The sequence below is a fragment of the Alligator sinensis genome, unplaced genomic scaffold (genome assembly GCF_000455745.1).
Source record: "Alligator sinensis unplaced genomic scaffold, ASM45574v1 scaffold1156_1, whole genome shotgun sequence".
Classification (NCBI taxonomy): Eukaryota; Metazoa; Chordata; order Crocodylia; family Alligatoridae; genus Alligator; species Alligator sinensis.
This window is the reverse complement of record NW_005842296.1, coordinates 1,381,585-1,400,357: the sequence shown is the minus strand read 5'-3', so window position 1 is coordinate 1,400,357 and position 18,773 is coordinate 1,381,585. Positions and strand designations below refer to the sequence as shown.

The following is an 18,773-nucleotide window of genomic DNA, read 5'->3' as shown; positions in this document are numbered from 1 at the left end:
CCCCCCAGTCCCCCCTAGACAGAGAGCATCTGTTCAGTTGGATTGTAAGAGGTATCAGGAGAAGAAGGACAGTAAAGGTTGAAAGATGTCATATTGCTAAAACCACCACCTCTAACTCTTCCTCTGCTTCTATGGAGGCTTTTTCCACATAGAGTCTCTGACTTATGCTTTTACCCAGGTCCTGGTCTGATTTTGCAGGGAAGGTGACCTCTGTGTCCTTGCTAAAGACAGTCAGGTAGAGTAGTGCTTTTGGCATGAGAGTTGCCTGCTGGTTCCTTCAGGAAACAGGTAAGGGAGCTTCAGGAGGAGGTGGTTAGGTTGAGGAGCATTTATGAAGATGAAGACTTGGTTGACATGGTGCGTAAAGGGACCTCTGCGATCCTGGAAGAGAACCAGGAACCACCTCTGAACCCCCAACCTTGAGGTGAAGAAAAGACACAAATCTCTAGTATCAGAGGAGAAGGAGCTTGCTCTAACTAGTGGAAGAAGTGAAGCTGTAGACCCTGAAGGTTGAGAGATTCATGACCAGCACTCTCAAAAGGAAACAAGGGGCAGGGATGGCAATTGATGACTCCATTCTCGGGGGCCAGATGTACCCGTCTGCTCATCTGGCATCATATCTTGGGTGGTCTGCTGCAAGTCAGGGCCCCAAATCTGAGAGGACAAAAATGCATGTGTTCCAGATGGAAGACTTTTTTTTGAATGTCTGTGGGTTAAGGTGAAAGGGACAGAGACAGTAAGGTTGATGACATGGGCATCTACTATAGACCACCAAACTAGGAGATGGACCAGGCTTTTTTAAATAACTCTGAAACATAAAAATCACATGATGCTTAAATAAAGTGGGATCTGATGAGAGGCTAAATTGAAAGTGCACAGGTAGTCCATCAAGTTTCTGGATTGTGTTAGGGACAACTTCTGGCACAGATGGTGGATAAAACTGACTAGGAGGAAGATTTTTCTCATTTTGCAACTTACTAATAGGAAGGAGTTGGTTGCGATTTTGAAAGTGGGAGACAACTTGGATGACAGTAATCATGAAGTGATAGCATTCTTCAGGACCCAGAAAGATACTGGAGCATACCATTAAAAATGTACATGCAAACATCTAGAGGGTAACAAGGTGAGAAGTTACAGACAACATACCTTTGTCAAGAAGCCATTCCTCACCAACCTGATTTCCTTCTGTATCAGGCTAACGTATGTAGTTTGCCTTGACTTAGCATGGCTTTTGACATGGTCTCTCATGACATTCTCATAAGAGAGATAAGGAAATAGTGTAGATGAGACTACTAAAAATGGAGGTGTGACTAGTTGGAAAATTGTGCTAAAATGGTATTTGTGAATGAATGAGACAATGTCAGGCAGAAATAAAGTATTAAAGTGGGGTTCTCCGCAGGTCTATCTTCGGTGCAGTACTGTTGAATACCTTCATTAATAACTTGGTGCAGGGCTAGCTAAATGGTGGTCTGTAATGGCCCCTAAGGAGTTAACCTGTGGCCCCAGGGTCCCAGTCTGGGTGCTGCCCCACACCAACCCAGCTACTGCTGCCTCTGAACTGTCCAGCTCCCTCTTCCTCCTATATCTGGCACCTGCCCCTGCCCCTGGAAGTAGCGCAATGTTGTCTGTAGGACCAAGGGAGCCTGTGGCCAGCAAATGGGAGGGACCCAGGAACCCCAGCACACCTCCCCTCTTGCCCGCTCCTGGTTGATCGTCTTTCAGGTCTCCTGTTTCCCCACTTACCTCAGGGCTTTGGTCTCCATCCCCTGGCAAACCTAGTTTAAAGCCTCACTAGGCTAGCAAGCCTGTCTGCAAAGATGCTCTTCCTTCTGTTTGTCAGGTAGATTCCATCTCTTCCCAGAAATCCTTCCTCTTGGAAGAACATCCCATGGTCAAAGAAGCCAAATCCCTGCTGGTGATACCACCTGTGCAGCCAGGTGTTGATTGCAGGATGCACCTGCCCCTGCCCAACCCTTTCCTTTGACCGGAAGGATCAACGAGAACACAACATGAGCCCCAGACCCCCTCACCCTTGCACCCAGAGCCCCATAGTCACTCTTGATACTTTCAGGGTCAGTGATAGCAGTATCATTGGTGCCCAAATGGATGAGCAGCATGGGGCTAGAGGGCCGGATAAGCCTTGGTAGTCCCTCCATGACATATCAGATCCGGTCTGTAGCAGTCTGGCTGTGGCAACACAGAGCTCAAAACAGGCTGCAAAACCTGTCTGAGAAGCAGGGTAAATACCTGCCGCAGCTAGACAGCAATGACTGCAGTGTAGAAACACCTTATTCTCTCTGTGAATCTAGTTGTTAAGAGAGCGATGGTTTTTAGGATTAAAACAAAAACTATTAAAATTAAGCAGATGCACCAACAATGAAAGTTATTCCTGGATCACGAGATATGAAACATTATCTTTCCTTTGATATAAAAACCTTGGGAACAAAGATTGACTTGAAATATTCTTAAAAGCCATGGGACCAGCTATGTGATGTATTTTTAGCTGTACATCAATAAACTGTTAAAGCATATGTAGACTAGATATTTGGCACGGGTAAATGACTTAGCTCCATTTAAGTCAGTGGATCTAAATCAATTTAGATCTACCAAAAATCTGCCCATTCATATTCATGTTTAGAAACACCTTTAAGGACAGGTGGGATTGTGGTCGCTCAGCTCAGAGCCCTAGTGTGAAGTGTATCTCCTGTTGGTTATTCTGTGAATGCAAACCAACTTCTAATTCACAAAAAAGCTAACCCAGTATCCTGCACAATATACCTAGTTTAGTCACTGCTGTCTGTGTCTTGAGCTGTGCTGATTGCTTCCTGCAAGGTCATTGAACCACCCAGCATCTGATGGGTCACGCTCTGTAGCTCTGCTCAGGCAAAACCTGCTGCTGTTAAAATCTACATCAGTATAGTAGCAAAAACCAAATAGCAACAAACAAACCTTTGGCTTCAACCCTTTAAATTTTTTAACACAAAGTAAATAACGCCAGCTCACCCCAAACTGTCAGATTCCAGATACAGAATTAATTTACATGCAGAGCGGGAGCTCGCAGTGTCGGGAGATCTTTTTTTTCCAACAGAACCACTCAGCTGAAACAACAGCTATGACTCAGTTGCCAGCAAACGCTGCCTGAATTGATTTAGTCTGAGTTCAGATTTAGCACATAATCATGTTCAATTTGATCCAGTGTGCTGCCTGGAGATAAAAGGGTTGAAAAAATAGATTTAGCTTATGTCAGTCTTGGTGGTGATGTCATGGCCACGAGAGGCAGGATAGTGCTGTTAGTATGCTGTGCCGGCTCCGTTGGTGGGTGTGTGTGGCGAAGGCAAGGAACAACTCCGTTAAGTGCAGATAGCTTGTGTCAGAGGCTTACAGTTGTCGTCAGCACTGAGAGCAGAATTTGGGACTCTTCAAAAGCAATACTGAATCGGAAATTTCCCAGTCATTCATAACTCTGAAGCTGCCTAACTCTTTGTGTGCAAGAGGGGGGGATGCCAGCCCGTAGCATGGACTGTGATGTCTCCACTCTGGTTGCCTGTGGGGTGGATGTGGAGATTTTTACCAATCAAGAGGTTAAGGTATGCACCTGCAATCCTTTTGTTTCAAATGCTTCTCATAAAAGCCTTGACAGCAATAGGAATTGGTATGTAGCAGTTTAAAACAAGAAGGCAGATGAAATCCTGCTGCACTAGTAAATACATATGCAGTGCATGAATATCAGCATTGCAAGAAATGAGAGAGTAATGATTGCTTTCCAGTCTGCTTTGATACGCTGACAGCACAGCCTTTTGTTTACTATTCAACGATAAAAGAAACATTATATAACACGAGTCAGTGCATGTTTCATCTCGGTAATAGAATTGACTCATTCTTAATTTCTCAAAGATGTGTTTATTACAGTGTCACTTTTGTAGATGTGAGTTATAATAGGTATCAATTGCTGCTTGACAATTCAGACACAGGAACAATACGTTAGTTTAAGGCTTAGCTTTGCTATATCTTTCTCAGGTGATTTTTTTTTCCAGGTTTTTGCAGCCTTTATGCTTCTTGCCTTTACAGTCAAATCAAGCATTAGGTATTTTTAAAGGATTAAAATTTTGTAGCAAGTATTTTTACTATGTCTGCAATGTAAGTATATATAAAAAGTTAGATGTCTTACGTACAGTATGAATGACTTGAAGACAATACTTAATTTTATGTCTTAATATGCAGTGCTTATCTTCTTTGATTTCCTGCAGCAGTTGTCTAATTGTCATGGGTAATTGCTCACTGATGAAACCAGTTCTTTTCCAGTTTTATTATATTACAATAAAAAGAACCCCAACAAAGTAAGATTTCAAAAGACTCTTTTAAATATGCCTATTTTAAATATGCCTTTCACAAATCATTTCAAAGAGCCTGAGGACATAATTCAGTGAGATTCAGCAGTTTATTTAAAGGGCACAGATACAGCCAACCAAATGTATTGCACTGTCCTACAGTTTTGGAAGAATGCAGGAGGAAAAAGGGAAGGCTCTGCTAATTTGGGCCAGATTGTGAAGCCTTTCTTCCATTTATGCCCATGAATAGTCCTCTGAAGTCAGGGGCACTATTTGTGTGACTAACTGATCATTTTCCAACAGATGGTGTTTTTTCATTTGATACTTTCTTTTTCTGTAAAAGTGTGTTCATATGGTATCATATATAAATTGCACAACTGCTTATGATTTACCAGTAGGAGACCCTTTAATTTAAGAAACCAGTCTTTTCATGCAAAAGCCTTAATGCAATTTGTGAATGGATTCAGATATCTAGTTGCTGGTTTGTGGCTGTCTGAATGACAGTACTCCTGTCAGCGCTGTGACATGTTTTTTGTAGTTGAAGGGGTGCAGTATATTTTGTTTTTTGTAGTTGAAGGGGTAAATGTTTGATAGTGCTTATGTTGCTTCACCTAAAGTATAATAGATTTGACGTTTAGAGTCTTAACTGTATTTGTGGGGGATGGGTTCAGAGAAATTCAGATTTTTATGCTGCATGCAGATTGTCCATTAAAGGTACTTTATACTATAGTAACGATAAGAGTCAATAGAAAGACGCCAGTTGACTTCAGACCATTGTGAGCAGCAGCACCCTGGGGGAATGACTGAAGAATGTGGGGAAAAGAAGGGAGCAAAAGGTTAACAGCAGCTTAAAGAAAGAAATTGGCACGTGGCTCCACAATTTCGTACCACACTGGTTAAGGGATGGTATTGTGCATCGGACTGGTTAAACTTGCTGTTAGCTTACATTACAACTTCTTTCATTCAAATTGTGGAACAAATTATTGGGAGGAACGACTCTAGGTATTCTGTATTGCAGACTGCATTGTAACATAGAGACATCCAAGGTAGCTAAAACTATCTGACTCAGATACCGGAAGTAGTGTAGCTGCAGCAGCAGGGAGCTGAGCTTAGCCTGATTTACCCTTGCTTCTTGGCAGGGTGATTTGGCTGCCACCGAGCTCCATGGTGCTGCAGCTAGACTATCTCCGGCACCTGACCTAGCCAGCTACTAATACATTACACTGCAGTCTGCAGGGTAAGAATAGCCATTGTTAATGATTCAACGTTCCTGAGATATAAGGGTGGAGAAAGCTATTACTGTTGGTGTCTTGTCCTCCAAGGAAACGTCAAGCAAAAACAAGAAAGATAGTTTTCTAAAGTCTGCTATGAAAGGAGCTCAGACATTATGGTGATGGATAGACAGTAATATAAAACTTTATGGTTGATGGATAGATGGTTAGGACTTGATAGTTCCATATTTCTAAGGTAAAAAGAAATAAAATGGAAGAAAAATCATTTTTGGAGGGAGATGGGCATGAGGCTCAAACCAAAATAGCCAAGTGAGGCTCCCCAACCTTTGCAAGTCAACTCTGAGGCATCAGGAGATTGGAAACTGAAGATCTGTGTTCATATTCAGGCAGTCCTTGCCTACAACATTTCGAGTTACAACGTTTTGCACTTACAATGTTTATAAATTGACACCCCGTTTCAACTTTATATGACGCCAGTTTCGACTTTACAACGCTTGATCCGATGCCATGCCAAACCAGTGAACAGGTTTGCTGTGTCGCCCATCTCCCTGGAGAACATCTGTCCAAACTTCCTTGGACACTTTCTTTAAGAAAGCAGACAAGACTCCAGAAAAACCTGCAGCCAAGACTCCTGAGAAGGCTCCAACCAAGAGCCCTTCAAAAAGTCCAGCAAAGTCACCTCAAACAAGTCCTTCCAAATCAATACGATTGCTATTTACAATATAAATACATTATTGTAGCTATATTACTCATCTATAACTGATTGAGTACAAAATTCTGGGGTATTTTTGGTGAAAATAGTGTATTGGGCCTTGGATCAGGAACCAATCCCCCATTTATAACATTATTTCTTATGAGAAAACTGGTTCCGAGTTGCAACGTTTCGACTTAAGACGTGGTTTTCAGGAACCAATTGTGTCGTAAATCTGGGGACTGCCTGTAATCTAAGGTACTGCATTCTAATACAGTATAGCTGTACTGTGGGCATGCCTCTCCCTTCACATCTGAGACACATTATCTCAGTAATAATGAGGAAGTACTAATGGGTGACAATTTTCTTATGTGTATGGTATATTGTAGGTTACTAGGATTCTCAATCTGGGCTAAGAATCCTTTAGGAATAATTTTTCTGTGCCAGTGAAGAGAACTTGAGCCTCAAGATTTCTATTGATGCAATGGCCCCACCCAGTTTATTTCATTTACATCTAGTTAAGGAGATTAAATGAAGCTCTGGAGGAAACTGTGAACTATACTAAGCTATCCAATCACAGGTTTCAGTCTCCTGTTCCCTGTGAGTTGCTCCTTAGAATAATAAGTGGCAGTTCAGAGAGCAGGTAAAACCAGCACAAACATCACCATGTACCTTAGAACAGAATCATTGAATCCTAGAAAATGATAGCTGGAAGGGACCTCAGGAGGTCACATCTAGTCCAACCCCCTGCTCAAAGCAGGACCAGCCCCAACTAGATCATCCCAGCCAAGGCTTTGTCCAGCTGGGTCTTAAAAACCTCCAAGGATGGAGCTTCTACCACCTCTCTGGGTAACCTGTTCCAGTGTTTTAATACCCTGCTTGTGAGAAGGTTTTTCCTAATGCTTTTCCTGGACTTCCAAGGGAGGTGGTGCTTTCCCCTACCTTGGAGGTGTTCAAGAAGTGATTAGACAAGCACCTACCTGGTGTTACTTAACGCCAGCGCTCTTTACTGCCTAGAGCAGGGGGTCAGACTCGATGATTTACAAGGTCCCTTCCAACCTTAGAAATCTATTAAATCTATCTATAATATCTAATCTAAACTTCCCTTGCTACAACTTGAGATCATTGCTACTTGCTCTGTGATCAGCCACCACCAAGAACAGTTCAGCTCCATCCTCTTTGGACTCCCCCCCCCCCCGCAGGTAGTTGGAGGCTGCTATTAAATCTCCTCCCAGCCTTCTCTTCTCCAGACTAAATAAATCCAATTTCCTTAGCCTCTCCTCAGAAGTCATATGCTCCAGCTTTCTAACCGTTTTCCTTGCCCTCTGCTGGACTCGCTCCAATTTGTCCATATCCTTTCTGTAATGGGGGCCCAAAACTGGACACAGTACTCCAGATGCAACCTCATCAGTGCTGAATAGAGGGGAATAATCACTTTGATTTGCTGGTATTGCTCTTACTAATGCAGCCCAGAATGCCATTGGTCTTCTTGGCAACAAGGGCACACTGTTGGCTCATAGTCAGCTTATTGTCCACTGTAAAGCCCCAGGCCCTTTTCTGCAGAGCTACTGTCCAGCCAGTCAGCCCCCAGCCTGTATCAGTGCATGGGATTGTTCTCTCCTAAGTGCAGGACTTTGCACTTCTCCATATTGAACCTCATGAGATTTCTCTTGGCCCAATCCTCCAATTTGTCTAGGTCTCTCTGAATCCTGACCTTATGCTAAATAAATGTGTTTAGATATAAACAATAGGTGCCTGAAAGATGGTCAAGTTTATTTGACAAACAAAAGAGAGAAATGCAAATCTTAGTATGGGAAACATCCGTGTAAATTTAGCTTGCAAAGTTAAAGAGTTCAGTAATACAATTAGAATCTTGCTTCATTTTAATGCACTCAGTTTGTCATTTTGTTGTAACGTTTGTTACAAAAAGAAGTAATGTGGCTGTTAATTAAAATCTTGCTGATTTTTCTGTTGAAGTTTGAATCTACATTGAATCAATGAAAGAGTAAAACTGATGTTTTTTATATTTATATTTGAGATATTCTTAGATTGCAACCTTGTTAGGTCAGGAACTATTTTTTTTTCAGTGCCTACCGTAACGAAGTGCAATCCCTGATTGGAGCCTCTAGACACCACTGAAATATAAATAATAATAAATATTAATGATATAGGATGAGGAACCTCTTTCTTCTACTGCAGATATAGTATAGTCTGTCTCATAGAAGGTATCTTAGCGACCAGAAAAAGCTCTGCAGTTTATGAATTGTTAATATGCGCAAAGGGCTATATTGCAGATTTACCCCATTCTGTACAGAGGGAGGAGGTGGAGAGAGGCCACGTAGCAGTAGGGCTGTCTGAAATTTTGACAGGTGTTTTGTTTCGAAGTTGTTTCAACATGTTTCAAGCTCCCGGCATTGGGAGGTGCGGGAAAGCCAGGGCTGTGCTCCGAGCGGCTCCACCAGCCCCACGGAGCTCAGCCTGGCAGCAGGAGAGCCCATGGCAGAGCCACTCCAAGTGCAGCCCTGGCTCTGAGCGCAGCCCTGGCTAGTGGCTCTCCCCTGCCTTCCACCACCAGGCTCAGCTCTGTGGGGCTGCGGAGCCTCCAGCCGCTGGGCTGTGCTCACCGCGGCTGTGCTCGAAGCCTAACACCATCTTCAGAAGCCCACGGTGTTCAAGAACTGTGATAGAAGTTGGCACCTGAGACTTGCATGATGACAGCTTTGAGATGTTTCTTTTCTCCCTACCTCAATTTCTAAAATGAGCCAATTCACAGGGATGTCATGTAAAGTGCGCAGTGTTTTAGAAAAGAAGAATATTACTGCTGCTTATCTGAGTAGTGCCAGTTCCAAACTTTCAAAAATCACCAGTTCAGCCCCCCTTCCAAATTATGAGTAGCTTAAACATGAGATTTTTTTAAAAAATGCATTGGGTTTTCTGTTTTTTTTTACCTTTTAGAGTTCGTGCTTTCAAATTATTTGAATACTACCTTGGGGACTCTTGTTGTTGTTGTTATTTTAATCAAATCAGACATGTTCACATAATCACATGAATCCCAGAGTGAGAATTGCAATAAAATCATGCAAGGTGAAAACATCATTTTTAATCTCTCTCTAGAATGCTTTTATACTTGATATAAATTTTTTTTTTTTTTGCAAAAATCTAGTTGGTTTAATAAAAGATATCACCTCTACCCCGAGTTCTGATTCCTTTATACTTGATAGTTGTTTCCTAGTTAACAGCATTGTTAGAAACTAGGCAGAAAAATAATTGCTGTATTGAAATAATCTGTGAATTGAGCACAGGTACAATAGTTCATCTTGAAGAAGTCTATATATGCTTGTTGATGGTTATTCTTACATATTCCTTGATCAAGTAGATTAAATAATGAAGATGAGGAAGAAATGTCTTTTTTTACCCTGTAAAGAAATTGGTGTCGATATCATTCCACGTTTTAAAAGGAGGACGGCTTTGGCTTCAGTCAGTCCTGAACTAGAATAAGGAAATCGTAATGATGAAAATGTTCCAATTGCATGTCAAATGGTTATTCTGGACTTTGATTCTCCATGTAAAAACCCAGCAGTTAACTGATTACACGTTGTAAACATTTGTTTGAGAGGTCCAGAATTAGAGAGGCTCAGAATGTAAAAAAAATCAAATAAAATTGGAAAATAATTGAATAAAGAGAAAATGGTTTATGATAATCCAGAAATCTGTACAGGTTCCTCAGGAGCCCCCGAAAACAGTATTGCTGCTGCTACCACTTTGACCTCTGCCCCACTGTTTGAGTTCCTGTTATTGCCCAGACTTTTAGCTCAGGGCAGTGCACAGCAGGAGGAGCTAGCGTATCTGCTGCTAGTAGAGGATTATGCACTGGAAGACATCTGCAATATAAATATATCATACCATTATAGAAAAGTAGGACTGTAAAGGGACCTCAGGAGGTCATCTGGCTCAACCTCCTACAAAGGCAGGATGATCTATCCAAACCATCCTAAACAAGTGGTAGTCTAATCTGCTCAGGAATAAACCATGACATTGAACTTCCAGCCATAATGCCATAAATCTCAAAAACATCCTTTATCTTGCCAGAGGTAAGGCCAGGAGACGAGGGCACTATCAGTGTCCGGTCTGCACAGATAGGAAGTAGCTTGTTAAAACACACTTAGGAGATCCAGCATGTTTCTCCTTTCTGGTTTTGTCCTTTCCCAAATGACCGTTGCGTTAAGATTATAGGATCTCATTATAGTCTCTGAAGGAATTCTGAGATTATATTTTAAATTACTTGAGATCCTGCTGTGACAGAACTCGTAACTGCATTTCCCTTCAGCAGGTTTAACCCATGCATAAGATACTGTATGTGTTCAGACAGGCTTGGAGAGGGTAAGCACCTGTTACTCTAGCTGAAGGTCAATGGAAGCTACAGGTGCTGAAGCATCTGTGAACATTAGACATATTGCGCATCCCCGTTAACTCATCCTTTTAGTGATAATCTTTGGGCAAAAGTGACATTAAGAACAGGATACAGGGGTTTGAATTCTTTCCAGTCCTCCTTTCCATTAAAGGTCACAGAGACATTCCTTTTTCAGAGTGATAATTAGGCAATTTGTAGTCACAGAAAGGGGATAAATAGGATGCTGGAATGCGTTTTTAGAAGTTACAATATTAGTCTAAGGGAGTGTGTTATTTAACTAATAAGGTAAAACAGACCATGCAGTTATGCTGATAAACGACATACCTTGGCTCTGATGAGAATCGTGCAGCAATGACAGATGTTTTCAGCACATTGAAAAATTAATCAGTACAGCCACAGACTCTGAGCCACATTAGTAGAGCTATGAATGGGGCACTTATATTTCATGAATATAATTAATTTGGGTAGAATGAGCTAGAAGTAGTTAGGCGCCCATCCCATCTTGAATTTCAGTGAACATGAGCCTCATTTAAAAAACACATAGGCTTTACAAATACATTTTAAAATTTAGTAAATAAGCCCCTGATGGCTTGCAGCCATGGGAGCTGGTGCAGAGGGGGCTTGGGATCATGACTGTGGCAAGATCATCTGATTGTAAAATTGTACATTAGATCCCATCGTACTGTGTCACCTTTGCAGAGGGAGCCCAGGATCGTGGTGGTAATCCCAGTCTCCCCCTGCACTGGCACAGTGGGATCTAATGTATGATCCCACAGTCACACCTGCTACCATGCATGTATGGCATGGCAGGAGGTGCAATGGTGTGGATCATGCATTAAATCCCATTGCACCTTTACCTAGATCTGTAGAGAGGCCCTGTAAGATAGGAGAAAACAGGTGGATTTGAGCAATTGGGGAGCACAAGGAAACATGAGACAGTATTGGTCAGAGTCACAGTCAGTAGCCATAGCACACTGGCAGCTTAACAGCCGTCGAGTTTTATATAGACATCACAGCAAAGTTTTTAGGAAATATGTAAAAAAGGAGAATGATGTAGCTTTGGAGATGTTTAAAGGGAGCTTCTCCCAAGCATCTGGGGCAACTTAGAAGACAACACAGAAGTGCCTGTTTGACAATTTAACAAATAGGCTATCGAGCAGGGGTGGGCAAAATATGGCCCGCGAGGCCATTCTATCCAGCCCGCAAGGCCCCTTAAAATTTTAGAAAATGAAAATTTATCTGTCCTTGGTTCTTGTCAAAGATGACAGGAACCAAGGGCAGCAGGACCCAGGGGAAGCCTTAGAGGGCTCCTTCAACAGCAGGTCCTACCCGGCCCCACTCCTGCCTGGGACCATGCGGCTGCCCTGGCATGGGAAGCTCAGGTAAGGCGGGGGAGAGGGCAGGGGATGAACTGCTGTGGAGTGCAGGGAAAAGCGGCCCCTCCCCCACCCCGTGCCCAGAGCTCCCTGCTACAGTCGCTCGCAGCCCTCACGGGGATGTCCGGAGGAGGCACAGCCAGCCCCATGCGGGCTGCGAGCGGCTGCAGCACAGGGCACTGGCCATGGGGCAGGTGAGCGGCCACTTTTCCTGCGCTCAGTAGCAGCTTGTAACCCACCCCACTGCCAGCCTGGGCCCTGTGGTGGCTCTGGGCTCACCTGACACGGCAAGCAGGGAGACCACAGCTGCTGCTGCTGCGCACAGCCCCAATGGGCGATCCCAGAGTCAGCACGGGGCCTAGGCTGGCAGCGGGGCCGGGTTACAAGCTGCTACTGAGTGTGGAGGAAAAGCAGCCCCTCGCCCGCCCCGTGGCCAGTGCTCCATGCTGCAGCCACTCGCAGCCTGTGTGGGGCTACCTGTGCCTGCTCCAGACAACCCTGCATGGGCTGCAAGTGGCTGTAGCAGGGAGCATGGGCCACAGGGCGGGCGAGGGGCCGCCTTTCCCCCACGCTCTGCACCAGCTCCTTCCCTGCCGGTGAGCAGGAGGTTGGGACAGTGCACCGCCCCTCGCCTGTACCACGGGGCTGGGGGGCACTGGGAGTGAGCGGGTGCAGGAGCAGGGCCCGCACCTGTGTCCAGGGCCAGTGCCAGCAGGGCCCAGAGCAGGGTAGCAGGGGGACAGGGTAGGGTGGCAGGGGTACAGGGTCTTGGCTGGCAGGGGCTCTATGGAGCCGGGCCAGCTTCCCGCTCTCCCTGCTGGTGCAGCCCAGCCCAGCTCCACAGACCCCTGCCAGCCTGCACCCTGCTTTGGGCCCGTCTCGTGCTGGCCCTGGGACATTGGTCCCAAGATGGTGACCAGGGGGTGGGGCATCTGTCAAGGGGCGGGGCTACCCATGCAGCCCTCGACAGCTTGCCACAACTTGGTAAGCGGCCCTCCGCCTGAAATAATTGCCCGCCTCTGCTACGGAGGCTGGTATCACAAGCCATTTGGAAGTGAGAGGTGACTTTTCAGTACCGAGTTTCTGCTGCATGGAGGGATAGGAAATGTCATGTATTAGCTACCGGAGGAGGAAAGAATATGTAGGACTTAGATATAGCATAATTGCGAAGACCTGCTGTGATTTGAGTTGAAAACATTGCCCAGGTTACAGGCCTGAGTGATAAGCAGGAGGTGGTGTTGCCTATAGTGATCAGCACTTGAAGGAATTCTGGGAGTGGGAGGGTTGGAGGGGGGGAGAAAAGAGTAAGATTTCTGTTTTAGCCGTGTTGAGCTTGAGGTGATGACAGGTCTCCCATGAGGAGATGTCAGAGAGACAGGTGGAATTTTAGTTTGAAAAGAAACAAGCGACAGCTCTGGAGCAGAAAGATAGAGCTGTGAGTCATCTCCATAGGGATGGTAGCTGAATGTGTGTTTGAAATTACCTAGGAATAAAGTAAAGAAGAAGAGAAGCAGACCAAGGACCAAGAGGGCAACAAGGAGCAGAAGATATGTCTGCACAGCACAAGGCAGTGCCCTACTGAGATGTGCTGCTGCTGCCCTCTGTCTATGTGAACTCCTATCCTGAATCAGTGTAGTGCTGCAAGCATATAAGTTGACATGGATGTCCTACTTCTGGTTTAGATGAATGCAGAGCAGATGCAGGTGTCAGCACTACTGTCCTGTGCAATGGAGATATATTCAGAGCCAGGGAAATCATACAGAAAATAAGATTTCAAAATGAAGGGCACAGTCAACTTGGTTGAAGGCAACTGAGTGGTACAAGGATGAAGATGAAACTGGAATACTGCTGAGATTCAGTAGGAGGACATCTTCAGAGCCTTTGGCAAGTGCAATCCCAAGTGAGTGCGAAGGGCAAAAGTTGGGCTGAAGAGAGGTAAGTGGAATGGGAGGAGAGGGACCCCAGGCAGCAATTGTAACCAGTGCTTTTGGTGAGTTTAGGGAGAAGAGAAATGGGGAAGCAGCTGAATAGGCCAGTAGAGTCAAAGGTGGTTTCTTTTTTAAGTTGGAAGAGATAAAAGCCTGCTTGATTTGTAAAAGCAAAGAGCTTCAGGAGAGTGAGAGATAAAGGAAGAAGAGTAAAGGAAGGGTTGAGAGCAGGTGCAGGAGAGATCCGGAAATGGGATGGGTGGGATTCACATGAACAAGTAGAGGAAGAGATCAGAAACAGCTGCGTGAATTGCCTCTCAGCCACTCAGTGGTGTGGGGGAGCGCGCGATGAAAAGAGAGAGATGAAAGGCACTGCTGTGCTGTGAACTTCCACTGCGGTTTAGATAGGTCCTCACAAAAAAGAACTGCATTTGTGACGGGAGGATAGAAGAGTGGTAGGAAGGAAAGGTAAGGCAAAGGCCATGCTACATGTTGTCAGTTTTCTCTTGGAAAAACTGACAAGGGATATGCACAGGGAGAAGTGGGGGCATGATGAGAGGACACTGAAAGAGCCTGGTTGTGTAGCCTACTACCATGAAGGCTGGGAAGGGATACAGGTAGCTCTCCATGACTATCTCAGCAAGGGAAAATAGAACTGTTTCATTGAAAGAACTATTGGGTATAAATTGACCATGAATACATTTATGCTGGAAATGAGATGGTTTCTAACCATCAAAACAGTGAAATTATAACACAGTCCCTCATTAGAAGTAATTAGAAGAAAACCATAAAGGATTGTATGAAGTGCTTGTCTGCAGTATCCCAGGACACTGGACTTGACTCCAGATGTTTCTTCAAGTCCTGTTCATTTGCTCCAAAGAGGAAAGGGGAAAAGAGGTGCCTAGGACTGGGACATGGCATTACATTCAATGGTAGCAGTAGAGCTAGCAGGACTAGAGGGGGACTTTCCACTAGAGAGCTGAAGTGTAGAGCACTGGCCCCCTCTGTATCAGCTTCTGGGGCTAGTGCCCCTCTTGTGTCACATTAATGGGGTTCAAGCCTATTATTTTCAACTTTGTAGGGTACAGTTTGTATGGCTGAATGTAGGTGGGATTTTGTGTGTGTGCATGTAAACCTCTTTTTAGTTAAAAATGACATTTCTTTTAAACTAAAATCTCAGATGTAAATTTTCCAAATCTACATATACCTTGAAGTTTTTCTTTTTTGGAGGGAGGGGAAGAAAGAGGAAAGGAAGGTGTTTTATTTCTGTCTTTTGTTATAGAGGTAAATAGAGGAAATAGCATGTAAGGCCTTGTGTAGACGAAATGAGAGGCATGTGTGCACGACACTTTAAAGTGGGTTAAATGCTTTTGCAGTATTTTAATGGTGTTGGTGTTTGCATATGTTGGCGGCGTATTGCACAGTAATTCCAGCCGCTGTAGCAAATTTGGCTTGATTTGCTCTAGCCAAAAACATCTTTGCATTGTTTTCCATTGTGCCTTCTGAACATGAAATCCCTCGCTGAGCCGGTCCTGTGTGTCAGTCACTTTCCTGTAAGGTACCTCCTAAAGACTCCCTTCCGCCATGTATCCTACAGGTTACTAACTGGTTTGAATATCTAAGGCGTTCTATATTTTTAAAAAACAGTGTTATCCGGATGTGGCCAAATCCTAGCTTATCTCTTTATTTGTATTTTGTTTTCTCTCTCTCCTGTCTTTTGTCTGTCTGGTTGTCTCACTTTTTTAGAAAAAAAAACTTTGCACAGGGATTAAGGGTGGCAGATTTGGCTATCTGTAGCACATTTTTGGTGCTTTTTGGTCCAGGGGTATTCTGTTGCTGGATGTAGAGCCTTGCACACCTGGACAATTACACCTGTGTGAAGCAACAGCATGAGAGAGAAAGCAAGTTCCCATCTTTCCCCCCCAATAGTGCAGTGACTAGGGAACTCACCTGGTGAACTGAAGATCTTGCGTACCTCACTCCCTTTACTCAGAGCGGGTTTAAACCTGGGTGCCTCTGACTTCCTACCACAGCACTCTAACCACTATGCTGCAGATTAGCCATTATCCAACCCCTTTTCCAGTGCTCCTTTCAAAGCTACATCCCTGGGCATCCCCGAGAGGGCGGTTTCTGGGAGATATGTGGGCCCAGGAGGAACACAGCAAGCCAGGGGTGGTATGGCTCAGTGAGATGGCTACTGGCCTGGAAGAGAAGGTACTTTAGGTTTTAGTTAGAGTCCTTCCTTGTTCCCCCCAGCCCCAGACTTCCCTCCACCCATCCTTTATAAGGACTATGTTAGAGGCTCAGCTTCAAAAGGAGTACTGGAGAAGGCTGTGACTGATGCCTGACCTGCAGTGTGGTGTTCCAGTACTGTGCTGGGAAGTGAAAGTCCTCCTGTGTCAAGCCCTGAGGACCTCCAGCAGCCCAGGCTGAGTGCCCTGGACTGGCCTCTTGTTAGAGTGCTGTACTGGGAAGCAGAAGAGGGGGGGTCCTGTTGAAACCCTCTTTGGATTAGGGGACCTAGAGCCCAGCACTGCCAGTATTCCTGGTAAGTGCCCTAGCATTGAACTGTGGGGGACAAGGCAGGACAGATATACCTTTTTCCCTGTCCCAAGACTAAGTCTGGTAGTCACAGGATCAGGATGGTTCAGCTTTCAGGAATCTATAACACGTATGGGTGTATGTAGAGCCATGGCTGCTGTTGTTCATGCTCAGTTGGGATGACTACATAGGGGTTCAGGTGCCCATGGTTATATATCCAGCAAAAGAGTACTTTTGGATATGCAAGTACCAAAAATGTCCTGTAGACAGCCAAATTTGGATGCTCAAGAAAGAAATGTAGTGCCACGTTGTCTTCTTTTAAGCTTATTCATTGGCCAGTGACTAGAAGTAAATAATAATAGCTTGTAAAGTGTTTTGAAATTGCCCTACAAAAATACAAAGGATTCAAAGACTTCTGCAGCTGATATAAATTGTCAACTGTGAAATCAGTGGAGCTGTGACTATTAACACCAGCTGAAAATCTGCCCTGTGTTCTTTATCTTTTGTCTAAAATGACCTAGTAAGTACATTTGCCAGCCCAATATGGTGGTAGGGATCTACTAGAGCCCACCTCATCAGGAGGAGTAGGGAATAAGGGTATTTCTTAAGCAAACATCAGAAGCTTTCAAAGAGCAGGATCTGTTTTTAATGAGGAACTTGGATGCAGAGCCCTTTTAGCTTCACTCTTCACAAGAGAGATTAATTGTGATCAGATCCTTAAAACTAATTTTAACAAGAAGATAGGTGTGAAGACCAGAACAGGGAAAGAACAAGTTAGTGAATATTTAGAATAAACTGGTTGTATTGAAGTCGGCAAGGTCTGATGGAATTAATCCAGGAGTACAATTAGCCAAAGAAATCTCTGAATTGTTAGTGATTATCTTTGAGTACAGGGTGGAGGACAAGGGAAGTGCCTGAGAACTAGAAAAAGGCAAACAGTAGCCATCTTAAAAAAAAAAAAAGAAAGGAAAATAGAGGACCCAGTGAATTTATAGACTAATCAGCTCAACTATGATCTGCACAAAGATACTGGAACGAATTATTAAACAACTGCTTTATGCATACCTAGATAATAATAAGGGAATAAATGACAACTTGAGTTTAGCATGAATGGATCTTGCCAAACCAATGTGGTCTCCTCCCTTGGTAACGTATCTGACCTTTGAATACTGCATGCTAAGGCAATATGGCCTAGATGAGCGGTTGGTAATATGTGGCCTGCAGGACAGATCTGGCCCATAGAGCCACTGGGTCTTGCCCATGGAATTGGAAGGCTTTGCCTCTGCCCAGATTGAGGATGAGCAGTGCCTCCCAATCTCTGTCTGTAGCAAGGGCACAGCTTCCAACTGATGGATTCACAGAAGTTTAGGGGCTGGAAGTGACCTCTTGAGATCACCGCGTCCAATTGTCAATCCTGAAGGACAAATGGGGTCTCACAGGATATATTTCAATTATCCTTATACCATTTTTCTTGCATACATCATGTACATTTTTCCAAGAAACAGATGCTGGAAATTGTAGTTCATTATATGTGAGAAATATGGTAAGAGCAGTTTCTTCTGCTTATCGGCCAAAAGCAAAAGTAAAATCTGGATGCAACTTTGAAGGTGCAGAAAAATGAGCAGGCTTGGTTCCCTTGAAGCTGCTACGCAGTTGCTTAGCGGAAGGAAAGGTGCATATTTTATTCAGGGATATGTTGTATGAGAGAAAATATGGTAACATCTTGCGCAAGTAGTTATATTTATTTCATTTTATTGCCAGTGTGTTCCCTTTATTTGTGTACAAACATTATCAGATTACTACTTTCATTATTATTAATATGTCTGTTCTCCATGATGTCCCATGCCCCAACTTTTGGTACTCCTTATCCTTTGCTGTATTATCATTTATGTGACATTTCCTCTTCCTGTGCATTAAAGCACTATGTATGAGAGAATATGTGAGACAGTCCAAACCTTCTCCCCCCATTGCTTAATTTTAAAGCTTTTTCTTCTTAGGTGTACCAGCCTTAGTTCCGGGAAGCGAGCACTTAGGTAGAGAATTAGAGCTGAAGAATCCTCTTTCCTGTGACTGCCTCCCTGTGGCCCAACATCTCAAAACTGTATTTGGAATACTAACCCCCTGAAGATCAACAGATGGTTCATCATCTTGTCATCCGTTCATACTCTTTCTCTAGAGACTTGAATTCCCCTGAAGATTACCTGGTTCTCCACTTCTCTGAGTGTTTTACCTAATTCAGTAGGTATCCCTGATATATTCCAGCAGG

The 18,773-nt window shown here is 44.0% G+C and overlaps 1 protein-coding gene across 5 annotated transcripts in view; it reads left to right on the top strand.

Annotated features, from left to right (window-relative positions):
- The window catches only part of RCAN2 (regulator of calcineurin 2), a 182,649-nt gene that overhangs the window by 101,764 nt on the left and 62,112 nt on the right, over positions 1-18,773 (top strand). Inside the window, exon 1 of one of the 5 annotated variants that reach the window (XM_025209597.1) lies at positions 3,251-3,587. The exons of the other annotated variants lie outside the window; for them this stretch is intronic. Within the exon in view, the coding sequence (XP_025065382.1) occupies positions 3,501-3,587 (87 nt within the window). The 5' untranslated portion in view covers positions 3,251-3,500. Of the gene's footprint in view, positions 1-3,250; positions 3,588-18,773 lie in introns of those variants that run through there. 5 annotated transcript variants of the gene reach the window in all.